Source organism: Castor canadensis, chromosome 9 (assembly GCF_047511655.1).
Source record: "Castor canadensis chromosome 9, mCasCan1.hap1v2, whole genome shotgun sequence".
NCBI lineage: Eukaryota > Metazoa > Chordata > Mammalia > Rodentia > Castoridae > Castor > Castor canadensis.
The window spans coordinates 152,228,898-152,246,765 of record NC_133394.1 but is presented as its reverse complement, the minus strand read 5'-3'; the positions used below and the strand labels follow the sequence as shown (position 1 = coordinate 152,246,765).

The 17,868-nt window shown below is 55.7% G+C and overlaps 1 protein-coding gene across 4 annotated transcripts in view; it reads right to left on the bottom strand.

Annotated features, from left to right (window-relative positions):
• Positions 1–3,135: 3,135 nt before the first annotated feature.
• The window catches only part of Sh3tc1 (SH3 domain and tetratricopeptide repeats 1), a 54,830-nt gene continuing 40,097 nt past the window's right edge, over positions 3,136–17,868 (bottom strand). For all 4 annotated transcript variants that reach the window (XM_074042688.1, XM_074042689.1, XM_074042687.1 and 1 more), the window contains 7 exons: positions 15,058–16,743; positions 11,941–12,121; positions 10,716–10,866; positions 8,030–8,152; positions 7,226–7,376; positions 6,197–6,393; positions 3,136–3,547 (listed from right to left, as the gene is read on the bottom strand). In XM_074042688.1, coding sequence (XP_073898789.1) covers positions 3,284–3,547; positions 6,197–6,393; positions 7,226–7,376; positions 8,030–8,152; positions 10,716–10,866; positions 11,941–12,121; positions 15,058–16,743 — 2,753 coding nt within the window. In that variant the 3' untranslated portion in view covers positions 3,136–3,283. The remainder of the gene's footprint in view (positions 3,548–6,196; positions 6,394–7,225; positions 7,377–8,029; positions 8,153–10,715; positions 10,867–11,940; positions 12,122–15,057; positions 16,744–17,868) is intronic.

Below are 17,868 nucleotides of genomic sequence, written 5' to 3'. Positions count from 1 at the left end.
AGCCAGCCACCACGGACTGAAGCTGCAAAGCTGTGAGCAACAGCACACCTTTCCTCTTTTAAGTTCACGCGTCACAGTGGTGGCAAGCTGACACCTGACAGAGAGAGGCCCCCCTCCCCAGATCCCCCTACTTTGGCAGTGTTGTGGTGGTCCTGACCTTCGGCCCCCGGTTAGTTTCCCATGAACCCTTGGGCTTTTGTTGAATTTCCACAAGCCACAGGCTAACTTGAGGAAAACGGATGGCTTTACATTCTGTGTTTCTGACTTGAGCACAGGAGCCATATTTGGTAGGATTTATTCCTGGCTGTCTTGTATTTTTTTCTTGACATTCTAAATTGTGTGATTTAAAGATTGCATTTCCTGTACATTATGTGAGTCGGCAAGAATGGAATTGACTTTTGTCCACTATGTCCCAGAACAAAAACTGGTTTTGAACTCGAAACCCAGGTTTTCCACGCGGCCATCATGGCGCCTGTTAGTGTAGTTTGTTGGTTTCTTCAACAGTCTTCGAATCAGACTCTTTTCCCTTGTGCTGTGATATCAGGGCAGTCGGCGTGATGGTGACTGGGTGTGTTTGGGGGGGATCCCTGGTGCCCCCTTTGGCTTGGACCAGAGCTTTTGGTGTCCGCTGTAAGTTTGGTGGAGACTTGTTTGCTTGGGCCACCCACGCCCTTGATGTTTGCTGAGAGCAATGATGGCTGGTGGATGCTCCTCCCGTCCTCTGAGGGGCCAGGGCTGGGCTTGCCTTGGATCTGTCCACACGGTGCTGGCTGGAACTGGGTGATACTCACACAGAGAGTGGTTGAACCTGTGGTGGGTCCTGGTGTCCAGCAGCCTGGGCTCTTCCTGCACAAGCAGGGCTATCCTCAGATGCTGGGGCAGACATGGGGAGGTGACAGCCATCCTCTTCAATCCCCTGATTTCATCCAGGGCCTGTGAGATGCTCCAGTCAAAGCTTAGATCAGGCCAGCCCAGCCTCCCATGGCTGGGACCCAGGCGTGCCGGGAACGGGTGTGCCGTAGAGCTGTCTATCCACATGTGATGACCTACTCAGTGGGTCCTCCCTACTGGTCACTGGCCTGGAGGCGGCCATTGGGTGTGCGTTGATGGCAGATTGGGCCTTCCCCAGTGCCTGGAAGGGATGCACGCCAGGGTCCCCTGAGGGAGGTGTGGTGGGAAGGAGTAGGAGAGGCCCAGGCTTCCCAGAGTCCTTGAGGATGGGGCAGGTGAGAAGACCACCGCCCATGGCCCTCCTCCTAGGGATGGGCCTGTGCCTCCCTCCCTCAGACTTTCCAGGAAACCCATCCCCACCCTCCAGGCCCAACAGCCAACCCAGATGGATAGGCTCCAGGGATGCCTCCTTGCCATGTAGACAGGCTCACAGAGCCAGAACTGAGAACGGGGAGCTGCTCCACTTGCTCTGGGAAGACACTTCAACTCCTGAAGACATCTCCCCTCTTCCCTGCACACCTTGCAAACACGGGAGCAGGCTATAGATGCCTGCTGTGCTGGCTCTAGCTGGGTGGTAGGAACCGTCCTTTGAGACAGACAGACAGCAGTGAGCAGGCAAGGTCCATGCTCGTAGCTGGGAAGCGGTGCCCCTGCAGAACATAAATCCCCCCCACTGAGGGCCTCATGGCAGGGATCCCCACTGATCGGGGCAGGATGTGTACCATCTGTTCAGTGAACCAGGATCTGCAGCCCAGCAGACCTGGGTTCACACAGTGGGGTGGAAGGGTGGAAGGTGGAACTGGGGGTCCCAGATACAGTCACTGACCTCACGGCCTCCATGTAACTCATGGGGCCTGCAGAGCAGGGTGGGGTGGGGGGGAGCAGGTAAGCATAAAGCCTCTTAGATGAGGTTGGTACAGAGAACTCATGCTCCCAGCAGAGTGAAGACAGTCATACTGGAGCTGGGGCTGTGTGACCCTGGCCAAGTTGCTTTCCTTCTCTGTTCAGAGAAGAGTCTCCAGGGAGGCCTGGAGGAGGGTGAGTTTGTCCTTGACTGACCCTCACCGGTTCCCGTGTGGTTCAGGGTGCAAGTAGGTTTGCAGTGGGCATGTGTGGGACAGTGACTGGATTGACCTGGGGAGGTTCAGTGTCTCCTTCTAAAACCTGGGTCTGGGTGGTGGGCCAAGCACAGCCCACTCAGCTGGAAGAGTGGGAAGGGGTGCTACCTGGGGCCTCGTCTCAGAGGGGCAGAGCAGGGCCAGGGCCCCCGCCAGCAGAGCCCCGGCCTCCCCCGCTCACTCCCAAGCCCTGGCTGCAGCTTCTGCACACTGCTTCACGCTGGCGCTTCTCACATACTCCTCTCTCTCCATTCCCAGAACCCTGAAGTAGGCTTGTCTGTGGTTACAGATGAAGAGGCAGAGGGTCCGAGGGGCTAAGCGAGTGGCTGGCGTTACTCATCAGTGTTCTGTGGCATTGGAGTGGCCACCGTGGGTCATCCACATGCTAACAGGAAGCAGGCACTGGTGCCAGCACTGGCCCTGCTGGAGCCCTGGGTCCATCTCACTTCAGCCCCCACACACAGCCTTGGCTTACTGGTGACCAGATGGGGACTCAGAGCAATCACCTGCCAAAGCCTCACACTGCATGCAGTGACAGCTGGCAGCTGGGGACGCCTGAGCCTTGGTCACATGGAAGGGTGGCTGTCCTGTGGCCAGCACTGAGGGTAATGACCTCAGTGACATGTCCTCAGATTCTGTGATGGGACCTCTGGCTGTGCCCAGAGAGGTCCCACATCCTCTTATCCTCAGTCATGCTGACTCTTCCCACCGCCTGTCCACCCACCAGGCAGTGTGGGCCAGGAAAGGCTTGTCCGCCAGTTGACAAACTGCTTCCTTCCCCACCCTGGCTGGTTCTGGAAAGCTCTCTGCTGCCTCCTGGTGGGGACGCTGGGCGACCCCGAATGGTCAGGGTTGCAGGGTGGGTGTCACTCCTAACCTCTCTGGGCCTCCACATCTTCAACTGCAAACAGAGGATGAAAGGCAAGGGCAGTGCCAGTCCCAGGGAACGACCAGAAAGTGGAGGCAAAGTCACTTTGGGACCCTGCCCGGGGAAGCCCACCCCCATCACCCATCACCTCCTTTGACTTGTCAAAGGGCACACCATGGGAACAGAGCCGGGGCGGCACCTTGGAGAACCAGCAAGTTGCTGCAAAAACATTTATTGCTCTTTGACCATTTGACCTTTCCTTTGTACAGCCACTTCCCAGAAAAGAAGCTGCCCAGAGCCCCTGGAGAAATGGGGACCCCTGCTACAAAGTGCACCCATCGGGGTGTCAGAGTGGGTGGCTGGGGGCCAGCCAGGGGGCCCGGCCGCAGATGCGCTGGGATACAAGGTTGCCCCTGCCCCTGCGGATATTGAGTTCAGAGGCAAAGGTCCTGGCCTTCTGGTAGAAGAAGAGAGACATCTCCCGGTCCATGAGGAAGTGATGGTAGATGGTGGCCAGGCGCGTGTAGATCTTCAGCTGGGCCTTCTTGTGGCCAAGGTCCACGGCTGCCGCCAGGGCTAGCTGGTAGTACCCAGCAGCGTCAAATGGGTCCTGTGGGGGCAGATGTGGTGATTAAACTGGATTCAGCTCTGACTTATGAGGAGGGTGGGGAGGGGCAGGCAGGGGACTCGGAGTCTGTCCCCAAGGGTTACTCCTGATCCAGATCCCTCCATCAACTGAGCCCCACACTGACTGGCCCTCACTTCTACAGCCAAGACACTGGGAGGACACCCATCTGCCGAGGCACACTGCCACAGCTCAGCCTGCAGGATGGTGGCTGGAGGGCTCTGTCCTTGACTGGGCCACAGCTTCCTCATTCTTGTAACAGGACACGCCTTTCCCAAAGCTTTACCAGGAGAACCCACCACACCGGATCTGGGCTCTGGGCTCTGGAGTCCCATCTCACCCCGACAGTGATCCAGACGTCTGAGTGGGCCTGGAGTGGCCTTTGACCACCCGACCCCAGGTCCTTCCTATGCCCCCCACATGAGAACATTGCTTTGGTGCCCACGATGGCTCCTGTCTGGTTTCAGGGCCTTGGACCTTGAATTGTCACCTCTCCTCTTGAAACTTCCTGACCACCCACACCTTACACTCACCAGTCTCCTGCCCTTCCCTGCCCTCCAAAGGCCTGTGCTGCCTTCCTGGGGCTGAGGTCAGTCCCCAGGGCTGCAGGCCGGGCCAGCTCTGGGGGCCCTCTGACCCCGTGCTGTTGGGTGAGTGTGTGAGTGACGCAGGCTCCGCAGCTGTGGTCCCGTGTACACCTTGCAGGCCTCATCTCTGGGAACCCTCCCAGAAGCTTCAGAGGGGTAAGACCCCCCCACCAAGCCATCTTTGCTTCAAGTTCAATGTCCTGGTCAGGATGGGGCTTTCTCTCCCTCCCCCGCCTCCCACCCAGCCTCTCCTGAGGTCCTTCTTCCACTAGGACCTGCACCTTAGCAGCTTTCAACAGCTCCCCAGGGCCAAGATGGACCAGTCTGTCTCTTCTGTCCACCCCTCAACCCCCAGAAAGGACCAGAGAACAAAACAGACCAGGCTCATGGTAATTCCTGCTCCCAGACCCAGGGACCTGGAGCTAAATGGTGCCCATATGGGGCCAGGTCTGTGACAGAGGACAGCCTGCGGTGGGGTGGGAGGGCTTCTGGAAGGACATCTGAACTAAAGGAGAAGGAGCCAGCCAAAGTGTGTGCACATGAGTGTGTGCATGTGTATGTGAGAAGAGCAGGTCAGGATTTGCACTCAAGTCCACCCTACTTAAGCCTTGCACTTTGGCTAGGAGGATCTGTGCCTAGACTGAAGGTGACCAGAGTTAGAGACAATTGTCAGGAATGACCTGGGATGCCTGCCCCCCAGGCAGCTCTTCCCACCATCTGCCTCTTTCTCCTTCCCATCTTCTCCAGGCAGTGTTGCATAGGTAAGGGAGGGTTTTGGGATGCACAGGCCTGAGGTCAACACTGCTGGTCAAGGCCAGGCTAGGTGTTAGGTAGCAAGCGTGAAGCTTATGAGGAAGGCAGAGGAGAGGGGAAGGAAGCAGAGGGAGTTCTCTGCCCCTTGACCCCTTCGCCTGGCCTGGACCTTGGCCTCTCTGCAGCAACCCAGTCCTTTCCTTCCTCCTGGTGGGTGGAGTGAAGGCAGGCATGACTTTAGAGAGATAAAGGCACCCTTCTCAGAAGACCCTTGTCCTAAAGTCCCAGAAGAGTAGGTGTGGGGCCCTCTGGACAGCCAGATGCAACTCCTTCCTGCAAGGGGCACTGCCCTGGTGGAAGGCTGCAAGACCGCTTCTGACCAGCAGGTGTTGGTAGTGCCCATAGGACCTGGGGTGGAGGGTGGGGATGCAGATGGGGTCCTCAAGGCCCTCACACAACTGTGAAGCCTCTCAGGGGCCCGCACCCCTCAGCAGCAGAAGCACCTATGCTGTGCAGGTGCAGTTCTGGGCCTCAGGCCAGGCGGATGGGGGCCGGACTAGGAGGTGGCCCACCTGGCTGGGGAAGGGACAGAAGGAGACACCTTGTGGAGGAGACATTGGAGTCCTCTCCTACAGGTGGTCAGCTCAGCAGCCACTACAGGGGGCTGCAGGACAGATGGAAAAGAAGTTTCTGCTCCTGTCCCTGACCAGCAAGGACTCAACCAGGCTGCCTCAGACCACGGAGCCCCAGGGACCCTCCACGAGCTTCAGTTTCCTTCTGATAGGCAGAATAATAATGGACGTGCCTGCCCTGCCTGAGTGACCTGAAGATAGAGTGTCCCGGAATTGCAGGAAGGAATTGCTGAGATAGGTCGGCGTCCTGGCGACCTTCCTGGAAGAGGGGTCAGGATATGGGCTGGATCTCCCATGTGGGTCTCTGGGGACAACAGTACATCCTGAATGTCCTTCTTCCCCTGAGCCCTTTATTGTTAACACTGTGTGACTCTCAAGGCTAGCTTTGGCATCACCTCCTCCAGGAGACCCCAGGAGGTGACCACCACCACAATCCCAAAGCTGTGTGCCCTTTACCCTATGTCTGTCACACCTCAGCCTCCTTCAGTTGCCCTGAGCTCTGGAGGGCTGGGCCCGGCCAACAAGGGAGTCTGGACAGTGTCTGGCTGACCTGGCTACAGGGAGACTGGTTGCCCATTGCTGGAAGGCTTGAGCCCAGGCCCCTGAGGTCCGTGCTGACCCAACCCTGCCCCAGTACCCTGAGCCCTGCCCCTCCTGTCCACCTTCAGGTCATAGAAGATGATGTCACCGAGCACCAGGTACACCTTCACATAGTACAGAGTCTCCTCGTCAAACTCCAGGGGGGAGCTGCAGAGCGACAGAGCTTTGAGGTAGAAGTGCTCTGCCAGTTCCCCGTGGCCCAGCTGATGATGAAGGGCGGCCAGCCGGTGGTAGGCCACTCGCTCGTTCAGTCGGTCACCTGGAGTGCAGATGGAGTGGGTAAGAGGACACGACCCATAGGGCAGACAGGGCAAGGCTGATGGGCACCAAGCATCAGATGCCCACAATGCCTGTCTCTGCTTCTGAGCACTTTCATGGCTTAGCCTGGGCAGCTCCAGTCACTTCTTGTCCCTGAGACTTGCTTTTTCCATCTGTAAAGTGGGTCACTCAGTCCCCCCACCTTTGGATCTGACAGAGTTTGGATTTGGATGCACCAGCTCTGTGCCTGTGCGCAGTCACCTGGATGGGTGCCTCTGGTTACTGTTTTTAACTCAGAGCACCAAGGCACGTGGTGCATGCATTCTCGGTACTGGCTCAGGTTGGCCCACAGGCCTGGCAGAAGCCCCTGCCTAGTATATTGTCAGCCCAGTCCCCAACCCTGGGGAGTCAAGCCCCCTGGAGCCTTGGGCCCAGGCAGCCAGCCTCTGTGGTATCTGGCATTCCTCCCTCCAGGGTCAGAGCCTGCATATCTACTGTGGGTAGAGGTGCTGACCAGCCTTCTCCATGCTCTCTCTCTCCTGAGGAAGACCCATAGCCCGTACAGCACCACCAGTGAGCAGCTTCAGGAAGGGATTTCACCAGCCAGAGAGCAACAATGGCTGATGAAGGTGAGGAAGAGGATACAGAAGGCCAGCAGACATCAAGGTCAGCCTGGCTCATTCAAGGACCGGTGGGAAGCCACAGCAGGCAGAAAGCAGGACAGACTGGCTGGCATTCAGGTTGGCAAGGGGATGGGAAGAGGCCCAGTGGCCATTTCTGCTCCTGCCCTACAGACTGGGAGTGGAAGCCCTGGTGGGGCACAGGGGGCTCACCCAGAGTGATGCTGAGTGCCAGGGCCTCATGAGCGAACTCCAGGCCCTCCTGGGGGACCTCCAGTGCAGCCAGCAGCGCCACCAGCTTGTTACATAGCCGCAGCTCTACTTCTTGGTTCCCCACGGTCACAGCCAAGGGCAGTGCCCGGTCCTGTTCACATGAGGGCAGGGGATTAATGCCTCCGCAGTACCTGCCAGGCAAAATCCCTCCCAGACCACATGTGTACGGGCTTCCCGCCCCTTATTGCAGGGTCTTCATGCAGCTCTGTGCCCCAGAGAAAAAATGGTTCAGAGATCCTGGCACCCCAAGCTGGAAGCTGGGGTGACCCACCCACACACTTATCTAGCTACACCTGCAGCCTCAGCCCAGTCCCTCCACCATCTAGGCATAGGATCTGAGTGGGAGGACCTAACACTCTTTGCTCAAAAAAAGGTACAGTTACGTGAACCCAGGGCCAAGCTACACACTGTGAGCTAGGGGGCCAGTGGAAAGGAGAAGCCAAGGTCTCCTAACTGATGTTCTGTGTGTCCTGTGACATATCCCTCTGCTTCTCTGAGCCCCTTCCTTGTCTGTCAAATGGAGACAGGACTTCCCACTCAGCCTTGCTTTAGATCATCAGGTGCAAGTGGGAGACAGATGCTGGAGTGGGGGTGAGGTTGTCAAGACAATTCCAGAAAACCGAGCTTGCACTGGGTCAGTCCAGCCCCCAGGTGGGAGACCTCTGAACTGCCATACCTGTGCCAAGGCCCATTGAGGGCTGCCCACCTTAGGCACATAGGCACAGACCCATGGCAGCCACTCACCCGGTAGAAGGACACAGCTTTCTCCCGCTCCCAGGTCCCATTGAAGAAGATGTCTCCAGCTGCCTCAAACAGTTCCAGCCCCAAGTTGGGGTCCCCTGTGTACAGGGCTGCATTCTGTGCCACCTGCAAGGATCCAGAAGCTCCCTGGAGAAGGGACCTGACCAGGTGGCCAAAGTCCCCATCTGGCTGGGTATGCAGCCATGGCCAGCATCCTCTTCTCTCACCCAGAAGTGCCAGCCTTCTTTTAGTCCCTATTAGTTTGGGGCCCTCAGGACCATTGTCTTAAGCGACCGAGTACCTTGAGGAGTCTTCCAGCCAGAGCCCAGGAGCCCAGCCAGTTTACAAGTGCGAGCAGAGCTCCAGTCCTGCTTCCAGCTCTGTCCCCCTTGCCCAGACCACCGTCCTCTGCTCCATATCACCTGTGGCTCCCACCAAATCTCCCCCACCCCACCACATCTCCATTTCTCTGAACCCTCAGCAACAATCACCTGGCCACGTCTATTGTCTCTTCCACCAGAAAACTAGCCCCACAAGGCTGTGGCTTCCTGCTGTGTCTAGGGCCTCCCACGCTCCCAGGCACCTAGGTATCCAACAATTTCCCACCCAGCGATGAGAATCGAGCCTTTCCTGATGCTCAGCAGGACCTAACTGCCTGCAGCTCCCAGGATGTGCCATGTCTCTGTGGACTTCTGGACTGCACCTGAGTCCTGTGCTGATAACAGCCCTCCTCTGGAAGGGGGTGGCTAGCCCCCCTCACCCTGACTCAGACCTCCTTAGCCCCAGTCTACCACAGCCCAGACCCTACATCTATCTGAGCTGATGTGCCTGTTCGTATCCTTCTCAGCCATGAACTCCCAAGCCTGGAACTCTTGGCTGTTGTCTCAGGGGAGGACACAGTGGTGCTCAAACATGAAATCCTGTGTCCTCCCCATTTGTCCAAATCATATTGTGTTTGAGAAAGCATCTAAAAACAGTTTCTATGATGCATGCAATGAAAGAAGTAAATGTGCCTAGCTTACACCTGTAATCCTAGCTATTTGAGAGGCAGAGATGAGGAGGATCACAGTTTGAGGCCAGCCCAGGGGAAAAGTTAGCAAGACTCCATCTCAACAAACAAGTTGGGCATGGAGGTTTACATCTGTAATCCTAGCTATGGGGGAGATATAGTAGGAATATCAAGACCTGAGGCTGACCCCAGGCAAAAAGTGTGGGGCCCTATCTGAAAAATAGCAACAACAAAAAAAAAAGTTCGGGAGCATGGCTCAAGTGGTAAAGCACCTGCCTAGCAAGCCCAAGGCACTGAGTTTAAATCCCAGTACCACCCAAAAATAAAACAAATAAAAGTAAAGTAAATGAGCCATATACTGCTTGGACTCTGGGTCAGCTGTGTGTGTGCGCCACTGCACACTTACTGAGCAACAGTACTGTGCACCAACTTTCTGCATACCAGCATAGTGCTGGGTACTGTGAGGGCCCCACCCTTCTGCCCCCCAGGGAGCTTAGATGGTTGGAGGAGATGCTGGGCACTGGGGGAGATTGTGAGGGAGCCAGGGGTGTAGAGGGAGAAAGGTCCCTGGGACACAGTAGGTGCTCAAAAGTAGCTCTGGAATGTATGTATGCATGCATGTGTAGATGGACAGGTGGGTGGATGGATGGACAGATGAATGGATGGGCATATGGATGCATGAGTGGATGGATGGGCAGAAGGATGGATGGATGGATGGATGGAAGGATGAGAGCTAGGTGGATGCATGAGTGGATGGGTGGATGGATGAGTGGATGGGTGGGTGGATGGAGGAGTAGGTGGGTGGGTGGGTGGATGGATGGGTGGATAGGTGGTAGGTGGTGGATGGATGAGAGCACGGGTGGATGGATGAGTGGATGGATGGATGGATGGATAGGTGGTGGGTGGATGGATGGATGGATGGATGGATGAATTGATGGGTGGATGGGTGGGTGGATGGAGGAGTAGGTGGGTGGGTGGATGGATGGGTGGATGGATGAGTGGATGGATGGATGGATGGATGGATGGATAGGTGGTGGGTGGATGGATGGGTGGATTAATGTATGGGTGGGTGGATAGGTGAATGGATGGATAGATGGTTAGGTAGGTAGGTGGATGGATGGGTAGATGGATGGTTGAATGGATAGGTGGATGGATGGATGGGTGAGTGGATAGGTGGATGGGTGGGTGGATAGGTGAATGGGTGGATGGATGGTTAGATAGGTGAGTGGATGGATAGGTAGATGAACGGTTGAATGGATAGGTAGGTGGATGGATGGGTGGGTGGATAGGTGGATGGGTGGATGGATGGTTAAGTAGGTGAGTGGATGGATGGGTGGATGGATAGGTGGATGGATAGATGGGTGGGTAGATAGGTGGATGGGTGGATGGATGGTTAGGTAGGTGAGTGGATGGATGGGTAGATGGATGGTTGAATGGATAGGTGGATGGATAGATGGGTGGGTAGATAGGTGGATGGGTGGATGGATGGTTAGGTAGGTGAGTGGATGGATGGGTGGATGGATGGTTGAATGGATAGGTGGATGGATAGATGGGTGGGCAGATAGGTGGATGGGTGGATGGATGGTTAGGTAGGTGGGTGGATGGATGGGTAGATGAGTGGATGGACAGTGAGTGGATTGATGAGTGACTGGGCTCCCCTAGCCTGCCCCATGCCCACACCTGGATATACAAGTCCACCAGCTCATTCTGACGCAAGATATAGTAGATCTTCCCTGCCTGTAGCCAGGCATACGCCTCCTTCTCCTTCTTCTGCAGGTCAATGAATATCCCCAGACTCCGCTTGGTGTAGTCCAGGGCAGATTTGTAGGCCCTGGAATCAGACACAGAGGTCAGAGTGAGAGCATGGAACTAGCCCTGCTTTTCTTACTGTGGTCAGCTGATGGATGGACCTGGTAGTCAGGACCTGAATGGATCCTCTGCTGTGTGCAGCCTCCTGTACTTCCTGGGCTGCTGGGAGACTGAAACGAACACCCACAACACAGTACCGAAAGATGAAGATTCTTCAGAGGGAATGCTGCCCATGCTGGCCACGTGGTGGTTGCTGCATGCTTGCCAGCTCTCCCTGCCTGCCCAAACACAGCCTGCATCCCTTTTGGACACCCAGGAACCACCACCATGGGGCACAAATTCCGACTCTCTAGGCCAGTGGCTCTTAAACTTGCACATGCCACACACTGCTCCCAGGAAGGCCCTGCTGTGACTTTCTGACTCCATGGGCATGGGGCAGGAAGGAGACGGGACACCTCCAACAAACTCCCAGGGAGGTAGGAGCTGCTCTGCTGGCCCAGACACCACACTTTGAGAAGCATCACTGCAGCCTGTGTCCCCACCACTCCTGCTGTGAATTCAGGGTCAGGGCAGGCACCCATTCCCAGAGTCTTCATGGACTCTCAGTGAGTTCCCCACACTAGAGGAGGTTGTAACTACAATGAGTTTACCAGGCCCCATGGACTAATTAGGACTTTCAGTGTGGGCCACACCTGGGAAACGAGCCTGAGACCTCTTCCAGGGAAGCAGGTAGGACCGAGGGCCCTGCTTTTTGTGGACAAGAAGCCTCAGAAACATGGTCACTGTCATCATGTCTGGGGGGACAGCAGCTGAAGCCACCATGGCAGGAAGAGGGGCCTGGAAATGCACGTAACACCCCTCTAGGGGTCAAACTCCCATTGGGGAGGTATGGGAGGGGGGCAAGAGGGCTCGTTGCCCATCAGGGAGGTCTAAGCTGGAGCACATGTCATGAGTCATGGATGGGTTGATGACAAGTCCTGCCAGGTTAGAACTGAGCTGAAGCTAAGGAACCCCATAGTTCCCAAAGAGAGGAGCTCCCCAGGGATAGGGCCTGGCTTCTGTTTTGCCCTCATCCTGCTGAGGGGCTGGCTCTTACCGCTCAGTGCCCAGTGACAGGTAGAGCTGACTGATGGCCTCCAGGAGCTGTCCCTCCAGCACTTTGTCAGCCACCCTGCGGGCCAGCGCGAGTTGGAACTCATGGTAGATGACACACTGGGCCTCGTTGGGCACCACCCTGCTGTAGAAGTGGCAGAGTTGCTGGACGGCTTGCAGCTGGCCTGGGCAGGTGGGGGACAAAAGGAAGATACAACTCATGGGTGCTGGGATCAAGGCCCCCACTCTACATCTGCCTCTTCCATACCTCCATGAATCCGGTTCCTCATAGATGGGGACACTGAGCCCACAGACAGGCTATGTGACCTGCTGGAGGGCACGCTGTGAAATTCCCAGATCCTGGTGCATGGTGGGAAGCTCCAGAGATGGCACTGACCATTTTGACAAACCCAGGGCCAGGTCCTGGCTAAGTGATACACCACTCCCGACCTCCTGTTTTAGCCTCACCATGCTCTCCTGGCCAAAACAATAGCTGCCTCTACCCAGATCCAGTGGCCAGGGCACTGGCAGCCCATTGCAGATGGACACATGGAGAGTCCAAAGCCAAGTGCCTTCAGCTCACAGCATGGGGTGATTCATTCAGGCCCTAGCATTCCAAAGCCCTGCTCTGTCCAGGAGGCCTGGCTCCAAACCACAGGCCAAGTGGCCTCTCTTAAAACCAAAGGCCTGGGAGTCTTACAGAGCCTCCAACTGTCAAAAATAATCCAGAGATCAACAAGGAAACAGAAGACTTAACCATGCCATAAACCAGTCAGGCCAAATAGACACCTACAAAGCACCCCGCCCATGGTGGCAGAATGCAGCCTTCTCAAGTGCCCACAGGTCAGGCTGCAAGACAGGCCACACAGCAGGCCAGAGCACAAGGCTCAGCGTGTAAAAGGCTTGAAATCATACACAATATGTTCTCCAGATGCACAGGAATAGAGGTCAGTGAGAGAAGGAAGTTTGGGGAATTCACAAATGTGTGAAAATAAAACTGCACACTTTTAAAACCACGGGGTCAAAGAAAAGATCACAAGGGAAACCTGAAACAACTTGGAGATGATTGAAAACAAAACATGAAAATTTAAGGAATGCAGCTAAAATAGTGTATAGAGGGAAATTTATAGTTCTGGGTGGCTTCATTGAAAAAAAAAAAAGAAAAAGAAAAAGAATGCCAAATCCCACACCTAACCTACCTTAAGAGATTAGTAAAAGAAGAGCTGACCAACACCAAGTATAAAAGTAGCAAAAGGAAGATCAGAGCAGAAATAAATAAAATACAGAGGAGGGAAAATCAGTGAAGTCAAAAACTGGTTGTCTAAAAAGAATAACAAATTTAACAACTCCTTCACCAGACTGAGCAAGACAAAGAAGCATATTACTAAAATCAAACCAAAGAGGGGACAAAGCTCTCAAAAATGAAAGGATTATGAAAGAACACAGTGAACAGTTGCACACCAGCAAATCAGATAACCTAGATGAAGTTTCCAGATTTCCAGAGACGCCCTCCTTACCAAAGTGGTTCAGAAGCACCTGGGAGGATTTACGGACCTGGTATCTCTGGGACACCACCCCAACCCCTTTTAGATTCTTCACTAAGGGAGAGGAGGGTAATATGGCTTAGGCTCCCTGCTCAGTGTTTCCAGCTCTATATTCCCCGCCCCTGGGTGAGTCCTGCAGGAGAGGTGCCACTGGCTAGAATGACCAGGACCTGGGTACAGGAGGCCACAGGGGGTGGCTCCTCCTGAAGGCCCCCAGGATCGCCTTCTGCCAGAGGCTGACCTGTCATGATCTCACCTGCTGGTGAAGAAGCTCTCGGTGTCAACCCTCCCTCCCTCCTCAGGCCCCCTCACATGGTCATTTCCACAAGCTCCATCCCTTCAGGGTTCCTGAACATGTGGTGGCGAATGGGCAGACTTGGCTGCAGCCCAGGGACCCTGGAGGAGGGGCAAGGAGGCTTCTCTGAGCAGTGTCACTATCCTCCATTCTGGGGGGATAGACAAGTATCCCAGCAGAGGGATCTGGAATCCCTGAACAGCATTCCATGACCTGGTCTTATTCAGGACTCTCTTCCCAATCCTTCGACCACACTCTCTACCTGTCCTGTTGCCTGGAGCACCGGTTCCTCATCCCACCTGCTATCCATTCAGTGAACAAAACCATAGTGAGTGTTCTATAGAACTGAATGGCTTTCCAGTGCTCTTAGAAAAGGCCCCACAGTCTGGGGCCCTTGGGGCCTGCCTAGTTTCCTAGTCAAGGTTCTCACTATCCACCACTCTACCCACCTACCCCAGGCCCCACTCATTTCACCCCAGGGCCTTTGCACAGCCTCACCACCAGTTCCTTACTCACTACCTTGCTTGGTTAAATCTTCCTCAGCTCTCCAGCCCCACATTAGAAATAACACCATAATACTCCAGCCAGGAGCTGGAGCTGATCGTCACCACAAAGTCAACCCTCTCTTGTGACTTTTCTGACCTGGTCATCTGTTTCCTGTGCTCAGTCCCCACTGAGGACCAAGTGGCATTGCTTGTGAGTGGAACCTGGCTTACATTCTTCCTAACATGCTTTTGCATGAACTTGAACCACTCTGCTGCCCTGAACCATAGGAAGAGGGATGTGTAAGGAGCAGGGATTTTGAGAGACACCAAGGAGGTAATAGGAGCTGAGGCCTGGCTCATTGGGTCCCAAGTCTTCTCCGTCTCAGCTGAGCCCTGAGTTTCAGGGCTCTGAGTAGGGTGACCCACAGGCCTGTGGGGGGATTGCGGGGCCCCCAGAATGCCGGCCTTGCAGTTAAAATGCCCTGACATGGTCTGGCCTGTGTGGGACCCCCAAGATGTGCACCAAAGTACAGGGAAAGAAAACACGTTTTCTCTCCAGGATGCCAGTCCACCTCAACATAAACCCCAGGGCAACATGGGTTTGCCATGTTGGCAATCACTCCCTCCTGGTCCTCACTGGCCACAGCCGCCTCCAGGACGAACTCCAGGATGTCCAGAGCCACCAGGCTCTGCCTGTGGAGCACATGCAACCAGGCCAGGGCCACCACATGGTCCACAACCAGGTGGACGCCGGCTGTGGTGTCAGCTTCCGCTGCCTGCATCATGGTGGTACTTACTCTCCAGGTGGTCCATCTCCACAGCAACCACAAAGGCCCACTCGTAATAGCACTTGCCCTGCTGGATGAGGGCTCTGCGGGTAGACAGGTGGCCCATCCACAGAAGCACCTGGATGAAGTCCTGGCCACACGTCCCACTGGGCAGCTGGGAGAAGAACCTGATGGACTGTTGGAGGTAGTGCTGGGCCAGCCTGCTGGCACCAGCCTGCAGGCACAGGGCCCCGAAGTTGGCCAGGACCACAGCCTGGTTCCGCATCTGTCCCAGGCCCCGGGCCACGTGTAGAGCACGGTAATAGCCCTCCGCTGCCTGCCGCGTCCTGCCCGTCCTTCTCAGAGCAATGGCTGCCATGTTGGCAATCACTCCCTCCTGGTCCTCACTGGCCACAGCCGCCTCCAGGACGAACTCCAGGATGTCCAGCGCCACCAGGCTCTGCCTGTGGAGCACATGCAACCAGGCCAGGGCCACCACATGGTCCACAACCAGGTGGACGCCGGCTGTGGTGTCAGCTTCCGCTGCCTGCATCATGAAGACAATGGCCTGGCTCTGTTGCTGGTGGTGGCTATGCAGCCGGGCCAGGCTGGCATAGAGGGGACCACATAGCGCCTGCCCCGTGCCTGAGGCCAGCGAGGCCAGCGCCTGCCTGAGGTAGTGGGCGATCTGGGCAGGGAGGCTGGGGGCTGCCTTCCTGGGACCAGGCAGTCCAGGAGCGTTCCGAAGGACCAGGTCCACACTCCTCAGGGAGCTAGCCAGCGAGCCCCGGGTCCACAGAGAGGCCACCTTGGCACAGCTCAGCCCCAGATGGGGCAGGCATTTCCGGCTGTAGAAGTCTGCCAGGAGCAGGCAGCAGTCTGCAGGCCACAAGGCCATTGGTGCCCGTGAGCCTAGGTGCAGAAGCAGCAGTCTCTCCAAGTATGGCAGGGCCTCCTCAGCCTGCTTGAGGTGGCTGTGGTGCTTGGCCAGCAGAAAGCAGGCCCGGGCCTCAGCCTGTGGGCTCTGGCTGCTGATAGCTCTCCTCAGTGCATATTTTAGCACCTCAGCCTCTGCATCCATGCTGCCTGCCACTGGACTGGGTGTTCCCAGAAGCAGAGCTGCTGCCTTGGGCACCACCTGCACACACTTCTCCCGGTTCTTCTGCTTCAGGTAAATGGTGGCCAGGTTGGTATACACAGCCACCACCAGGAAGAGATCTCCAAAGCTGCCTCCCAGGGCCCCCAGAGCTTCCTCAAAGTATACCCGGGCCTGGGAGAGCTTAAGCCTCCGGGCGCATAGCCGTCCCAGCAGGAAGCAGAGTCTGGCCAGGGCCATGCCCAGGCCGGCTTTCTTGGCCAGCCCGCGGGCCTGGGCCAGGCGCCCAACCAGCTCCTCATCTGTGAAGCTGCAGAAGGCACGGCTGAGCCACGGCAGTGAGACGTCATAAAGGCCACGGAAGCAGGGCTCATACCCTGGGGCATTCAGGACCTGCAGCAGTGAGCCGGGGGCCTCTGGGTCCTCCCAGTCGTCCTCGGCGTCCAGGCAGAAGGGGGGCTCCTCGAGGTCGAGCGAGCTGACACTGCTGGATGTCCCCTGGAAGCCCCAGGACGCTGGTTCTTTAGGGCAGGCTGGGAGGGTCTTGCACTGTTCTAGAACATCCTTTACCCTCCGCAGGATCTCACAGGGCTCTGGGCTCAGGCAAGGCAGAGACGTTTCTGCAAGTCACAAAAAGGCCCAGTTGGATCATTGTTTGGATGTGAGTTCTGGCTCCATGTGGGCCTGCGTGTTGATGATGCTATGCTTTCTGAATGCCATTTCCCACCAGGCTGCTGGAGCACTTGAAGGTAACAGTGGGATATAGTCACTATGATTCCAGGGAAAGTGAGGTCCCTCTGGCCAACCTTCCAACCCTGCTTTTTTGAGAGCATAATTCTAGGAGGCCAAGGGTCACTTGCAACCCTTCCCTAAAGAAAGAATCAAAGCCACCAAAGCCAGCACAATCCCCCCTCCAACCCAGTGCTGCAGCTGAAAGTGTGTGATTCTGTCCCTATATCCAGCTCTCCCATTGAACCAGAATCCATGAAATCAATTGGCTTGGATGTCAATTGGAGCTATTGATCAGCATGACTCAAAAGTCACCACACAAAAACATAAAACGGGCTGGGTATTGCTCAGTGGCAGAGCACGTAGCTAGCTTGCACGAAGCCCTGGGTTCAATCCCCAGGGACATAAAAAAAAAAGAAAGAAAGAAAAACCCAGCTACAGCAGAGGAGAGGGAGCCTGTGACTGTCTGTGCAGCTACTTCACAGGAAAGAGACCATCCCTAGCGTGAAATGGGGAATGACTCTCAAACACCGTCTCCACCCTTGCCTTGGGTGGTTTGGGAGTCTGAGGCCAGTCAGTGGTGGTTGCCAAAGGATTAAGAAAGACAAAGTGCACGATGACCAAGGGGACTATCAGCCTTGGATGAGTGTGGCATGCAAGTCATGTCCCTTTATGGGGCAGAGCAAACAAGCTGTGTTTTTGCCCAAAAAACACGGGTTTAACTGGGAATTATTTGGAAGGAAAGAATCAGCCTCTTCTCTCTCAAGTTCATATGTAAAAAATATTTCACAACAGTCTCTTTATTAGTCTGTGAAGCCTGGGAATAAGAAAAAATCAACTGTGGTTTGATGTCACAGGTCCCACTTGACTGTACTAGATTACCTAAGAAACCCACCCCGTCCGCAGCGGCCCCTCCAGGCTGGTTTCTTGCTGCTTTTCTGCCCTGACAGCCAGAAGAGCCAGAAGGTCCTTGGGCAGACTATGGGCCACCTGGAAAGAGGCCTCCTCCATCCTCA